Source organism: Ranitomeya imitator, chromosome 3, assembly GCF_032444005.1.
Source record: "Ranitomeya imitator isolate aRanImi1 chromosome 3, aRanImi1.pri, whole genome shotgun sequence".
NCBI lineage: Eukaryota > Metazoa > Chordata > Amphibia > Anura > Dendrobatidae > Ranitomeya > Ranitomeya imitator.
Window position 1 is genome coordinate 836,547,409 of NC_091284.1, and position 15,752 is coordinate 836,563,160.

The 15,752-nt window shown below is 47.3% G+C and overlaps 1 protein-coding gene and 1 pseudogene across 1 annotated transcript; both read left to right on the plus strand.

The window, feature by feature from the left end:
• Positions 1-15,752, plus strand: part of LOC138671841 (zinc finger protein 850-like) — a 187,626-nt pseudogene that overhangs the window by 34,285 nt on the left and 137,589 nt on the right.
• Positions 14,272-15,162, plus strand: LOC138671397 (oocyte zinc finger protein XlCOF22-like). Its single transcript, XM_069759539.1, has one exon. It carries the CDS (start codon positions 14,276-14,278, stop codon positions 15,143-15,145), a length of 870 nt encoding a protein of 289 aa, XP_069615640.1. The 5' UTR covers positions 14,272-14,275; the 3' UTR covers positions 15,146-15,162.

Consider the following 15,752-nt stretch of genomic DNA (forward strand, 5'->3'; position numbering starts at 1 on the left):
TTCACTTTTGGTCTGCAGCAGGTATTAAATGGCTGGGGCAGCTGATAAGTCAGGGCAGACTTAAAACATTTGAGGAGTTGCAGGAAGAATTTCAGTTGCCACGGTCTGAATTGTTCCAGTATAATCGTATCTCTCATGCTTATCAGGCACAGAATAAAAGGGGAGCCATAGTGGTACAGATTGATCTCATGCTCGACTATATCCTTAAGAATAGCTGCACGAAGGGGGCGATTTCAGAAATATATGGGTTTCTACTTTTTTCTTTCCTGGAAAAATATCCCATCCGAGCCAAAGGGAAATGGGAAGCTGAATTGGGAATAATTGACAATGATAGATGGGAGTCGGTCCTAGAATATGTGCCCAAGATATCAATGAGTGAACCTGGCAGGCTATCACAGTTATTCGTAATCCATAGGGCCTATAGAACCCCTGACAGGTTGTTCAAGGCTGGGCTTAGGCAGAACTCGGACTGCCCTCGGTGCTCACAATCCCAGGCGGGGATATTGCATATGATGTGGCAGTGCCCTCGACTGTCCTCCTTCTGGATAGTTGTTTTAAATCGTATTGAACTGGTGTATGGATGTTCTGTCCCTAGGGTTCCACTGACTTGCATATTGGGATATGTGGAGGAAATTGTTACGGACAACATGTTTAAAATAGCTATTGCACGATTGTTATTCATTGCTAGGAAGTTGATCGCCAAATTTTGGATTAGAGAGGAACCTCCAACAAGAAGAGACTTTCCTAAGCAAGCGGAGCATATACTTACTTTGGAGAAAAGTATCTACACCAGAAGGAATAAGCTGGACATCTTCCACAAGCTGTGGCAACCGTGGATGGACTTGAATTAGGATGATAAATGAGAATATAGGGAACCTAGTATTCAATGGAAATATAACGGATGTTTATTCAAAGGTTTGTATGATGATGGGAAGTGGGGTGGCTCTGGCTGAGGTCTCTGGGGTTGGGCGGGGTTGGGGGGCTCTGGGTCGGGGGGAAAAAGTTATCTGTAAATGTTTAATGAAACATTGCCATGAGAAATATTCTGATTGTTTATTCTTTGCGGATAATAAAAATCTATCTGATAAAAAAACAAAAAAACAGAAAATAACAAGGTTACAATGGGCTAAGGAAAAGCAATGGTGGACTGTGGATGACTGGATGAAAGTCATAATCAATGATGAATCGCGAATCTGCATTGGGCAAGGTGATGATGCTGGAACTTTTGTTTGGTTCTGTTATAATGAGATTTATAAAGATGACTGCCTGAAGAGAACATGCAGATTTCCACAGTCATTGATGATATGGGGCTGCATGTCAGGTAAAGGCACTGGGGAGATGGCTGTCAGTACATCTTCAATAAATGCACACGTTTATGTTGATATTTTGGACACTTTTCTTTTCCCATTGTAAGGATTTCACTCACTCAGCTGCGACGGCTGACACTCAGGAGACGTGTTCCTTTAAAGTTCACTGGGTTTATTGCTTCATAAACCATGTGGCAAATAACAGAAAGCAAAATGGGCCTTTGGTTCAGGCAAAGAAAAGCAAGTGTCCAGTTCATCCGGCTCAGTCCCGAAGCCGTAACACACTCAGGAGGGTTTCACCTCCACACATATCTGCTGTGTAAAGGATTAGCCAGTATTATAAAGAGCTAACCCCACCCAGTAACCCATCACATGATTAGCCATGTGGTCTGACATTACCACAGGTCCTGAAACACATATACAAGATTATGTGCAAGAAAGGAATACTCCGGGCTACATTACAGCAAACAGGCACTTATGTGGCACATACCTCCCATCGACTACAAACCCTTTAGCCATGCTACAATATATATATATATACTGTATATGGGGATGGCTATATATATGTATACTGTATACGGGGATGGCTATATATATGTATACGGGGATGGCTATATATATGTATACGGGGATGGCTATATATATGTATACTGTATACGGGGATAGCTATATATATGTATACTGTATACGGGGATGGCTATATATATTAAATATGTATACTGTATACGGGGATGGCTATATATATATATATATACTGTATATGGGGATGGCTATATATATATATATATATATATATATATATATATATACTGTATATGGGGATGGCTATATATATATATATATATACTGTATATGGGGATGGCTATATATATGTATACTGTATACGGGGATGGCTATATATATGTATACGGGGATGGCTATATATATGTATACGGGGATGGCTATATATATGTATACTGTATACGGGGATAGCTATATATATGTATACTGTATACGGGGATGGCTATATATATTAAATATGTATACTGTATACGGGGATGGCTATATATATATATATACTGTATATGGGGATGGCTATATATATATATATATATATATATATATATACTGTATATGGGGATGGCTATATATATATATACTGTATACGGGGATGGCTATATATATATATACTGTATACGGGGATGGCTATATATATATATGTATACTGTATACGGGGATGGCTATATATATATATATATGTATACGGGGATGGCTATATGGTGTATATATATATATATATATATATATATATATATACGGGGATGGCTATATGGTGTATATACTGTAAGGATTTCACTCACTCAGCTGCGACGGCTGACACTCAGGAGACGTGTTCCTTTAAAGTTCACTGGGTTTATTGCTTCATAAACCATGTGGCAAATAACAGAAAGCAAAATGGGCCTTTGGTTCAGGCAAAGAAAAGCAAGTGTCCAGTTCATCCGGCTCAGTCCTGAAGCCGTAACACACTCAGGAGGGTTTCACCTCCACACATATCTGCTGTGTAAAGGATTAGCCAGTCTTATAAAGAGCTAACCCCACCCAGTAACCCATCACATGATTAGCCATGTGGTCTGACATTACCACAGGTCCTGAAACACATATACAAGATTATGTGCAAGAAAGGAATACTCCGGGCTACATTACAGCAACCAGGCACTTATGTGGCACATACCTCCCATCGACTACAAACCCTTTAGCCATGCTACATACCTCCCCCCTCTGCCTAAAGCCGTGGGGCTTGGCACTTTCCCCCACTAAACAAGGGATTCTCGATAGGGCATCCGCATTACCATGCAGCTTTCCGGCCCTATGTTCCACATGGAAACTGAAGTCCTGCAGGGCTAAGAACCAACGGGTGACTCTAGCATTTCTTCCTTTCGTTTCTCTCATCCACCTAAGCGGGTCATGGTCAGATACCAGTCTAAATTTACGTCCCAGCAGATAGTACCGCAATGTGTCCACTGCCCATTTTATGGCCAAGCACTCCTTCTCAACGACTGAGTAGTTCTTTTCAGATGAGGACAGCTTCCTACTCAGATAGAGAACAGGATGCTCCTCCCCATGTAGTTCTTGGGAAAGGACTGCTCCCACCCCAACATCTGAGGCATCTGTCTGAAGAATAAACTCTTTCTTGAAGTTTGGGGCCATCAGAACGGGTTGCTTACACAAAGCGTTTTTCATTTCTTGGAAGGCTGACTCTGTTTCTTCGGACCACTTAACCATTACTGATTTTGTCCCTTTTAGCAGGTCAGTCAGAGGCGCAGCCATCGTGGCGAAGTTTGGGATGAACCTCCTGTAATATCCCACGATTCCCAGGAAGGCTTTAACTTGTTTCTTGGAAACTGGTTTTGGCCATGTTTGGATTGCCTCCACTTTATTGATTTGGGGTTTTATTTCTCCATGACCCACTATGTATCCAAGGTACTTAGCTTCTTCTTTACCCAAGGCGCACTTCTTCGGGTTTATAGTAAATCCGGCCTCTCTTATAGCATCCAACACCGCTTGGACTTTCTCCAGATGACTCTCCCAGTCCGCGCTAAAGATGACGATATCATCTAGGTACGCAGCAGCGTAGGCCTTATGGGGTGCAAGGACTCTATCCATAGCCCTCTGGAAGGTCGCCGGAGCTCCCTGTAGGCCAAATGGCATCCGGGCATATTGGAAGCATCCATCAGGTGTCGAAAAGGCCGTCTTCTCCTTGGCTTCCTGTGCCATGGGGATCTGCCAATACCCCTTTGTCAAATCCAAGGTGGATATATATCTGGCGTGCCCAAGCCTTTCGATGAGCTCATCAATACGGGGCATGGGATAAGCGTCGAACTTGGAGACTTCATTCAACTTCCGATAGTCGTTGCAAAACCTCCACTCTCCATCAGGTTTTGGGACCAGGACAATTGGGCTCGACCAACCGCTCTTGGATTCCTCAATGACCCCAAGCCTCAACATACGCTCCACTTCCTTGGAGATAACTTCTCGACGAGCCTCAGGAATACGATAAGGTTTCACATTCACCCGCACATGTGGCTCTGTTAGGACCTCGTGCTCTATGACCTTCGTGTATCCTGGCAATTCTGAAAACAGGTCCCTGTTTTTCTGGAGTAACTCCCGGCACTGCTGTTTCTGGGTCTTTGATAGCGTCTCTGCTATAGTAACCGCTCCAACCTCACCTTCTGGGTTGCTTAACAATGACGGAGTTGCTGTCGGCTCTCTATCTTGCCATGGCTTGATGAGGTTGACATGGTAAACTTGGAATGGTTTCCGTCTTCCTGGTTGGTGAATTTTATAATTTACCTCACCAAGTTTCTCGACAACCTCATATGGCCCTTGCCATTTGGCCAAGAACTTGCTTTCCACCGTTGGAACTAACACAAGAACTCGGTCTCCCGGATTGAACTGCCTCACTCTTGCAGACCGGTTGTAGACCCTGGCTTGAGCTTCTTGTGCTTGGAGAAGGTGTTCTTTCACGATAGACATCACCTTTGCAATCCTCTGCTGCATCAGGGCCACATGCTCAATGACGCTTCTGTGGGGTGTGACTTCGGCCTCCCAGGTTTCCTTGGCTATATCCAGGAGTCCTCGTGGATGTCGGCCATATAGAAGCTCAAACGGTGAGAACCCTGTGGAGGCCTGTGGAACTTCACGAATGGAAAACATCAGATAGGGTAAGAGACAATCCCAGTCTCTACCGTCTTTCTCTATAGCTTTTCTCAGCATGCTCTTTAGTGTCTTGTTAAACCTCTCAACAAGGCCATCTGACTGGGGATGGTACACCGAGGTCCTCAACTGGGAGATCTTCAGGGCTTTGCATAACTCCCTCATCACCTTGCTCATGAAAGGTGTACCCTGGTCAGTCAGGATCTCCTTTGGCAGACCTGTCCGGGAAAAGACATGGACCAACTCGCGGGCTATGCTTTTTGAGGAAGAATTTCTCAAGGGAATTGCCTCAGGATAGCGTGTGGCATAGTCCAGGATGACTAATATATACTGATGGCCCCGAGCTGATTTAACTAAGGGACCGACCAAGTCCATGGCAATTCTCTCGAACGGTACCTCAATAATGGGTAGTGGCACAAGGGGGTTCCGGAAATGAGGAGTAGGAGCAGTTAGCTGACATGTAGGGCAGGACCTGCAATAGTTCACTATTTCCCGGTGACACCCAGGCCAATAGAACCTCTGCACAACCCGTTCCTGCGTTTTCTCCACCCCCAGGTGTCCACCCAAGATGTGTGAATGGGCCATGTCCAACACTTTCCGTCTATACGGACCCGGCACTATCAACTGCTCTACCAACTCCTCCCGTATTTTCGTGACACGGTACAACAACTCCCCCCTCAACAGAAAATGGGGAAATCTTGTGTCTGCCCCCGGCTCCTGTACCACCCCGTCAATAACTGTGACATTATTAAAGGCTTCCCTCAGAGTGGGGTCCCTATGTTGGGCAGTCCCAAAATTTTCACCGGTAACTTCTAACTCCAGAATGTCAGATGTAGGGGATACTTCCTCCTCATCCCCAACCAGAACACAAAAAGGAAAACTGTCTGCCTCTGGGTGTGGCGATACCCTTCCAGGGTTCACTGGTTCCCTGCCAGGGAGCTCAGAACCATTTCCCCACAAATCCCAAAACAAACAGAAATCCCGGCCAATAATTATAGGGTGCAACAAGTCCTGAACCACGCCGACTATGTGGGACTCAGTGCCACATGCCGTTTCAATGTCCACCCTGGCCATAGGGTAGTCCTTTGCATCACCATGTATGCACCGCACTCCGACCTTCTTTCCTGGGAGCAGGTGGAGAGGAAAAGTGGCCCTCACCAGGGTCACTAGGCTCCCCGAGTCTAACAGTGCCGTTTCTGCTCGACCGTTCACCTTTACGGGACACGCTTGAGGTCCCTCGTTGGATGGAGAGTTCACACTACAGGCTGGATACGCATAGTATGAACAACGGCGTCCCATGCTGCAGTCCATCTGCTCAGTGGTTTGGGAACAACGGGCAGCTATATGTCCTGGCTTGTGGCACCTCCAACAAATAATATCACCCGTGGGGACCTTGGGCACTACCTCCCCCGCCCTTTGTGACCTTGGACGCACCACCCCTTTTTGGGACTCAGCTGCCTTCTAGGACCCCCAGTACGGCATGGGCTGCCTCCCGAAGGAGCCTTCCAACCCTTGGTATCTCTCAACCAGTCCGATCAGCTCGTCGGCATTCTGGGGATCACCCTGGGCAACCCAAGACTGTATAGGCCTCGGGAGGGAATGGACAAACCGATCCATCATCACCCGTTCTACCATCTGTGCAGGCGCAGAGGATTCTGGCTGCAGCCATTTCTGGACCAGGTGCAATAGATCAAACATTTGGGAACGAGGTGGTTTGTCCCGGTGATAGCCCCAGGAGTGAACTCGCTGTGCCCTGACAGTCAGTGTCACCCCCAAACGTGCGAGAATCTCGGCTTTCAATTTGTGATACTCTTTGGCATCCTGCAAGGTCAAATCATAATACGCCTTCTGGGGTTCTCCCGTCAGGTATGGCGCAAGTACCTCTGCCCACTGCTCTGGCGGAAGTTTTTCCCTCTCAGCGACCCTCTCAAACACCATCAGGAAGGCCTCAACATCATCCCCGGGAGTCATTTTCTGCAATGCGCGTCTTACCGTCTTCCGGACGTGGGTGTCATCAGCCAAACCTGGGGTTGGGGTGCTCGCCTTGGCCTGGATGGCGGTTGCCAGAAGCTGCATCTGCTGCTGATGCTCCTGCTGGCTCTGCTGCATCTGCTGCTGGCTCTGCTGTAACTGCTGCCGTTGCTCCTGCTGGCTTTGTTGCATCTGCTGCCGTTGCTCCTGCTGGCTCTGTTGTATCTGCTGCATCAACAGCCTGTTGGTCTCTTGCTGCCTTTTCTCCTGCTGTGACTGCATCTGGACCAAGTGTTTCAGCAGGTCCTCCATTTTCTCCGGCAATGCTTGCTGGCTTGCAACAGCCTTGACCCAGGACATTCAAAAATAAACTCACGTCTCCGCTGGGAACGCTGCCCGCATTCTCCACCAATTGTAAGGATTTCACTCACTCAGCTGCGACGGCTGACACTCAGGAGACGTGTTCCTTTAAAGTTCACTGGGTTTATTGCTTCATAAACCATGTGGCAAATAACAGAAAGCAAAATGGGCCTTTGGTTCAGGCAAAGAAAAGCAAGTGTCCAGTTCATCCGGCTCAGACCTGAAGCCGTAACACACTCAGGAGGGTTTCACCTCCACACATCTCTGCTGTGTAAAGGATTAGCCAGTATTATAAAGAGCTAACCCCACCCAGTAACCCATCACATGATTAGCCATGTGGTCTGACATCAGCACAGGTCCTGAAACACATATACAAGATTATGTGCAAGAAAGGAATACTCCGGGCTACATTACAGCAAACAGGCACTTATGTGGCACATACCTCCCATCGACTACAAACCCTTTAGCCATGCTACACCATCAATTGAAAGGATGTTTGGGGATGATGAAATCATTTTTCAAGATGATATTGCATCCTGCCATAGAGCAAAAACTGTGCAAACATTCCTGGAAAATAGACATATAAGGTCAATGTCATGGTGTTAGGGTTGGCGGAATGCACCGAGTGTGTGTGTGTATATATATATATATATATATATATATATATATATATATACACACACAAACACACGTTCGCAACCCGAGGTCCACCGTGCAGGAGAGGAACCTGCTGCTAGCAAATGGCGGCACTATGGCGGTATAAGCAAATAACTCCACAGATTTGCTAGAAACAAGATACTGTGCCCTGCTAGCGTCACAGGGGAACACAGCTAACTGCCGAGCTGATGGCAGTCAGTGGTCACGCACCCAGAAAAGCATACAAACACTCCTCACCGGAGGTGGCGGTGTTCTAGGGGCTTATTTCAGCGGGGTCCCTGAATACATACATTCAAAACTCCACACCGGAGGTGCCGGTATTCTAGGGGCTTATTTCAGCCGGGTCCCTGAATACACACATACAGGCAGGGCCGTATTTAGAGTTTCTGCTGCCCTAGGCACTCTTAGTGCTGCCTCCCCCTTTGGTGAGTATGACACTATCCGCAGTGACTTTGGCAAGAATCGCTGTTGTGAAAGTCGCCTTTTGCAGTAGATCGGGGCAGTTTTTCTGCATCTGCCACGTAACGGATCACTTACGGCAACACTGCGTTTGGTTTCATTCATTCCCTATGGGATTTGCGGTACTTGCTGTGATCTGGGAAATGCGGTACCATACCTCCCAACCTTTGAAGAAGGGAAAAAGATGTAAAGGTTGCGGCGCACGTAGTGTGCCGCGGCAAATTTTGGGCCATGCCTCTGACCACACCCATTTCACAACTAATCACACCCATATCCAAGTCCCAACCACACCCATTTAGCACTGCTGATCACACTGTTTCATATACAATAATTAAAACCAAAAAAATATGGCCACGCAGTGCTTCATACTGTATAATAGCTACGCAGTGCTCCACATACTGTATAATGGCCCTACATGATGCTCCATACTGTATAATGGCCCCACATGATGCTCCATACTGTATAATGGTCACACATGATGCTCAATACCAAAGACATACTGATAGGGAATTTAGATTGTGAGCCCCAACAGGGACAGCGATGATAATGTGTGTAAATTGTAAAGCGCTGCGGAATATGTTAGCGCTATATAAAAATAAAGATTATTATTATTATTATTATTATTAATACTGTATAATGGCCACACATGATGCTCAATACTGTATAATGGCCACATATGATGCTCAATACTGTATAATGGCCAGTACATGATGCTCCATACTGTATAATGACCGCACATGATGCTCCATACTGTATAATGGCCACACATGATGCTCCATACTGTATAATGGTCACACATGATGCTCCACACTTTATAGTGGCCCCACATGATGCTCAATACTGTATAATGACCGCACATGATGCTCCATACTGTATAATGGCCACACATGATGCTCCATACTGTATAATGGTCACACATGATGCTCCATACTGTATAATGACCACACATGATACTCAATACTGTATAATGGCCATACATGATGCTCAATACTGTATAATGACCGCACATGATGCTCCATACTTTATAATGGCCCCACATGATGCTCAATACTGTATAATGGCCCCACATGATGCTCCATACTGTATAATGGCCGCACATGATGCTCAATAATACTGTATAATGGCCACACATGATGCTCCATACTGTATAATGGCCACACATGATGCTCCATACTGTATAATGACCACACATGATACCCAATACTGTATAATGGCCACACATGATGCTCCATACTTTATAATGGCCCCACATGATGCTCAATACTGTATAATGACGCACATGATGCTCCATATTGTATAATGACCACACATGATGCTCAATACTGTATAATGACCGCACATGATGCTCCATACTTTATAATGGCCCCACATGATGCTCAATACTGTATAATGACGCACATGATGCTCCATATTGTATAATGGCCATGGCTCATATCCCCCCCCCTCCTCCTGTATGCATGGCTCATAATCCCCCCCCCCTGTATGCATGGCTGATGGCTCATAATTCCCCCCCCCATCCCTATGCATGGCTGATGGCTCATAATTCCCCCCTCCCCCTGTATGCATGGCTGATGGCTCATAATTCCCCCCCCCCTGTATGCATGGCTGATGGCTCATAATTCCCCCCCTGTATGCATGGCTGATGGCTCATAATTCCCCCCTCCCCCCTGTATGCATGGCTGATGGCTCATAATTCCCCCCCCCCTCCCTATGCATGGCTGATGGCTCATAATTCCCCCCCCCTCCCTATGCATGGCTGATGGCTCACATAATTCCCCCCCCCTCCCTCCCTATGCATGGCTGATGGCGCTCATAATTCCCCCCCCCTCCCTATGCATGGCTGATGGCTCACAATTCCCCCCCCCTCCCTCCCTATGCATGGCTGATGGCTCACATAATTCCCCCCCCCCTCCCTATGCATGGCTGATGGCTCACATAATTCCCCCCCCTCCCTCCCTATGCATGGCTGATGGCTCACATAATTCCCCCCCCCTCCCTCCCTATGCATGGCTGATGGCTCACAATTCCCCCCCCCTCCCTCCCTATGCATGGCTGATGGCGCTAATAATTCCTCCCCCTCCCTATGCATGGCTGATGGCGCTCATAATTCCCCCCCCCCTCCCTATGCATGGCTGATGGCTCACATAATTCCCCCCCCCTCCCTCCCTATGCATGGCTGATGGCTCATAATTCCCCCCCCCCTATGCATGGCTGATGGCGCTCATAATTCCCCCCCCTCCCTATGCATGGCTGATGGCTCACATAATTCCCCCCCCTCCCTCCCTATGCATGGCTGATGGCTCATAATTCCCCCCCCCTCCCTATGCATGGCTGATGGCTCACATAATTCCCCCCCCTCCCTCCCTATGCATGGCTGATGGCGCTCATAATTCCCCCCCCTCCCTATGCATGGCTGATGGCTCACAATTCCCCCCCCTCCCTCCCTATGCATGGCTGATGGCGCTCATAATTCCCCCCCCTCCCTATGCATGGCTGATGGCTCACATAATTCCCCCCCTCCCTCCCTATGCATGGCTGATGGCTCACATAATTCCCCCCCCTCCCTCCCTATGCATGGCTGATGGCTCACAATTCCCCCCCCCTCCCTCCCTATGCATGGCTGATGGCTCACAATTCCCCCCCCCTCCCTCCCTATGCATGGCTGATGGCGCTAATAATTCCTCCCCCTCCCTATGCATGGCTGATGGCGCTCATAATTCCCCCCCCCCTCCCTATGCATGGCTGATGGCTCACATAATTCCCCCCCCTCCCTCCCTATGCATGGCTGATGGCTCATAATTCCCCCCCCCCTATGCATGGCTGATGGCGCTCATAATTCCCCCCCCTCCCTATGCATGGCTGATGGCTCACATAATTCCCCCCCCTCCCTCCCTATGCATGGCTGATGGCTCATAATTCCCCCCCCCTCCCTATGCATGGCTGATGGCTCACATAATTCCCCCCCCTCCCTCCCTATGCATGGCTGATGGCGCTCATAATTCCCCCCCCTCCCTATGCATGGCTGATGGCTCACAATTCCTCCCCCTCCCTCCCTATGCATGGCTGATGGCGCTCATAATTCCCCCCCCCTCCCTATGCATGGCTGATGGCTCACATAATTCCCCCCCTCCCTCCCTATGCATGGCTGATGGCTCACATAATTCCCCCCCCTCCCTCCCTATGCATGGCTGATGGCTCACAATTCCCCCCCCCCTCCCTCCCTATGCATGGCTGATGGCGCTCATAATTCCCCCCCTCCCTATGCATGGCTGATGGCTCACATAATTCCCCCCCCCTCCCTCCCTATGCATGGCTGATGGCTCACAATTCCCCCCCCTCCCTCCCTCCCTCCCTATGCATGGCTGATGGCGCTCATAATTCCCCCCCCCTCCCTATGCATGGCTGATGGCTCACATAATTCCCCCCCTCCCTCCCTATGCATGGCTGATGGCTCACAATTCCCCCCCCCCTCCCTCCCTCCCTATGCATGGCTGATGGCGCTCATAATTCCCCCCCCCCTCCCTATGCATGACTGATGGCGCTCATAATTCCCCCCCCCTCCCAATGCATGGCTGATGGCTCACAATTCCCCCCCCTCCCTCCCTATGCATGGCTGATGGCTCACAATTCCCCCCCTCCCTCCCTCCCTATGCATGGCTGATGGCTCACAATTCCCCCCCCTCCCTCCCTATGCATGGCTGATGGCTCACATAATTCCCCCCCCCCTCCCTATGCATGGCTGATGGCTCACATAATTCCCCCCACCCTCCCTCCCTATGCATGGCTGATGGCGCTCATAATTCCCCCCCCCTCCCTATGCATGGCTCATCTCTCCACCCCCTCCCCCGCTCCTTCTCCCGGGCCATCTTGCATGGCGCGGGTGGCTTACCATCCTCCCCCCGCCCGCCCCTCATACTCACCTGTCAGCTGCCTGTCCCACACGCCACGCTGACATCCCTCCGGCTCCGGCTCTGTCCCGCTGCAGCGCCTTCTTCCTGGGTGAGCGGTCATGTGGTACCGCTAATTAAGGTCATGAATATGCGCATATTCATGACCTTAATTAGCGGTACCACATGACCGCTCACTCAGGACGCGCTACAGACGCTGAGACCAGGCATCGCTGGAGCAGGTGAGTATCGTCTTCAAGGAGGATGGGTGGGACTCGGAGGCGGGGGGACTCGGAGACTTGGAGGTTGGGGGACTCAGAGGCGGGGGGGGCGGGGGGGGGGGTCCGTCGGTCGCGTTTTTGACCCGGGCCGGGACTTATAAAAAAAAAAAAAAAAAAAAACACACCTTGCTCAGGTGCCGCCCCCCGCAATGTCGCCGCCCTAGGCACGTGCCCTCGCGTGCCTAGTGGCAAATACGGCCCTGCATACAGGCATGACCACAAACAATAAGCTCATGACACGAGGTGATACTAGTGCATGGCCGTGTGGCCATGCAAACCTTTTATAGCTGCAGCAGCTTCAGGACCTTCCTAGGGAACCAGTGGAAGTTGCTGCAATACCAGAGCAACTTCAGGACCTTCCTAGAGGACCAATGGGAGCTGCAGCAGTACTTGAGCATGTGACCCCTGACCTCCAATGACCTCCAATGAGCGGTCTTGCCTTGGGCATGCTCAGTGTGTGCAAAGCAGGACTTAGGACCAGAAAAGCCTGCTCGCCGCTGACCAGTGCAGGCTACAACAGCAGAGCCTGGAAAGGCAGCAGTAACCCTTTGCACAGTATCAGACTGAGTGAGATGCTGGGACCGACGTCTCCGCTGAGCAGGCTCCACTGCGGCTGATGCAGAATGGGAGACCACAGTGGACATGGATCGAGATTCCCCCTGTGCAGCGGTGGGAACTGGACTCCAAACACATGGCCGGCAAATAGTCCGAATCTCAATCCAACTGAGAATCTTTGTTGGAGAAAATGGTCCATGACAAGGCTCCAACCTGCAAAGCTGATCTGGCAACAGCAATCAGAGGAAGATGGAGCCAGATTGATGAAGAGTCCTGTGTGACAACCATTAAGTCCAGGCCTCAGAGACTGCAAGCTGTTATAAAAGCCAGAGGTGGTGCAGCAAAATACGAGTGATGTGTTGGAGGTTTTTTTTTTGTGTTTGTTTTGTTTTTCATGATTCCATAATTTTTTCCTCAGAATTGAGTGATTCCATAATTTTTCCCTATGCTTGGTTAAAAAAAGTAACCATTACTGATGACCACATTTTTTGTTCTTGATTTCTTTGTGTTTCTTAAAGCGAGAAAGTTGCCATGTGAAATGACTTTAGTTTTGTGCTATGTCTGCTTTTTTTTCTACAAAATTAAACAACTGAATGAACATCCTCCAGGGCCGGTGATTCCATAATTTTTGCCAGGGGTTGTATAAGGACAGTGTTGGTAATGTAGATATGCTTTATGAAAGGCATTAGATAATATGCAACAATAAAGGATGGAGAATGATGGATCTGGTGGAATGTGTTAAGTAAAAAAAAACCTGTCTGAATAATAGAAAACAGAAGGTGGTTATTCATGGACAGCATTGTGTCTTCAAACTTTTGTATGTTTGTTATTGACCTTGTAGCAGACTTACAGAATTGTACTATTTGTATCTAAAACTGCATAATCAGCATTATTGTATTTTATTACATATTTTACTTATGTGCTTAGCTGAGGTTCCAGCACAATACCAAAAATGACTCGTATTCTTGCAGGACATATAATGTAAATGTACTATGTCCAACTCTGATCTGTTGATGGTATTTTGATATATTATTTGCTTGTGTAGATGTTTCATATAAAAATGGTAAAATAACAATAGAATTTTTTTTCAGGTGAAGGCGACTGGATGAGTAGCTCCCATGGACATCTCTTATCTCCCTATTATGAAGCTAATGACAATCAAGTAAAGACTGGCAAAAACAGCACTGGAGATAGACTTGATAATGGTTTCACATGTTCAGATTGTGGGAAACATTTTACAAAGAAATCAAATCTTACCACACACAAGAAGATCCACAAGGATGAAAGGCCATTTTCATGTTCAGAATGTGGGAAGCTTTTTAATAGGAAATCAATTTTTGTTGCACATCAGAGCATTCACACAGGAGAGAAGCCATATCCATGTTCAGAATGTGATAAATGTTTTAGTAAAAAATCACATGTTTTGGAACATGAGAAAACGCACACAGGAGAGAAGCCGTATTCACATTCAGAATGTGGGAAATGTGTTGCTATTAAATCAATTCTTGTTGACTATCTGAACACTCACTTAGAAGAGAAAACATTTCAATGTCTTGAATGTGGAAAATGTTTTACGCAAAAATCAAGTCTTGTTACACATGAGAGAATCCACACAGGGGAGAAACCATACTCCTGTTCAGAATGTGGAAAATGTTTTGGGGTTAAAAGTCATCTGGGGAGACATCAGAGAACTCACACAGGCGAGAAGCCATTTTCATGTTCAGAATGTGAGAAATGTTTTATTCAGAAATCACATCTTATGGAACATCTAAAGACTCACACAGGAGAGAAACCATTTTCCTGTTCAGAATGTGGGAGATGTTTTACTCAGAAGTCATATCTTGTTGGACATCGAAGAATTCACACAGGGGAAAAGCCATTTTCATGCTCAGAATGTGGAAAATGTTTCAACCGTAAATCTGTTCTTGTTACACATCAGAAGTCACATAAAGGAAAAGACATTGAATGTTATTAATGTAGAATTTATTTCCTCAGGATGCCTCCTAGTGTAACATAACTACTATGTAAAAAACCATTACTGCTAAGACTGCAATGTTTAGCTTGATCTCCGTGATGGCTGGTGTGTGATATTCACCTAAATCTTCATTTATAGCTCAACTGGAGCAGAAAATTCTTGTATCTGGAATATTCTGGAATATCTCAGGTTTACTTGAGCACATTGGGGACATTTTAATCCAGAATTTATGCAATAAATATAGTTATTACCGTATATATACTCGAGTATAAGCCGACCAGAGTATAAGCCGAGCCCCCCTAATTTTGCCACAAAAAACTGGGAAAACTTATTGACTCGAGTATAAGCCTAGGGTAGGAAATGCAGCAGCTACCGGTGAATTTCAAAAATAAAAATAGATGCTCCGTTCATTATGGCCCCATAAGATGCTCCATATAAAGCTGTGCCACATATAATGCTCCATACATTTCATTATGGCCCCATAGATGCCCCATATAAAACTGTGCCATATAGAATGCTCCATACATATCATTATGGCCCCATAGATGCTCCATATAAAACTGTGCCACATATAATGCTCCATACATTTCATTATGACCCCATAGAT

Coding starts and splice junctions, on each gene's coding strand:
- LOC138671397 (XM_069759539.1), top strand. CDS start 14,276: ATGAGTAGCTCCCATGGACATCTCTTATCTCCCTATTATGAAGCTAAT.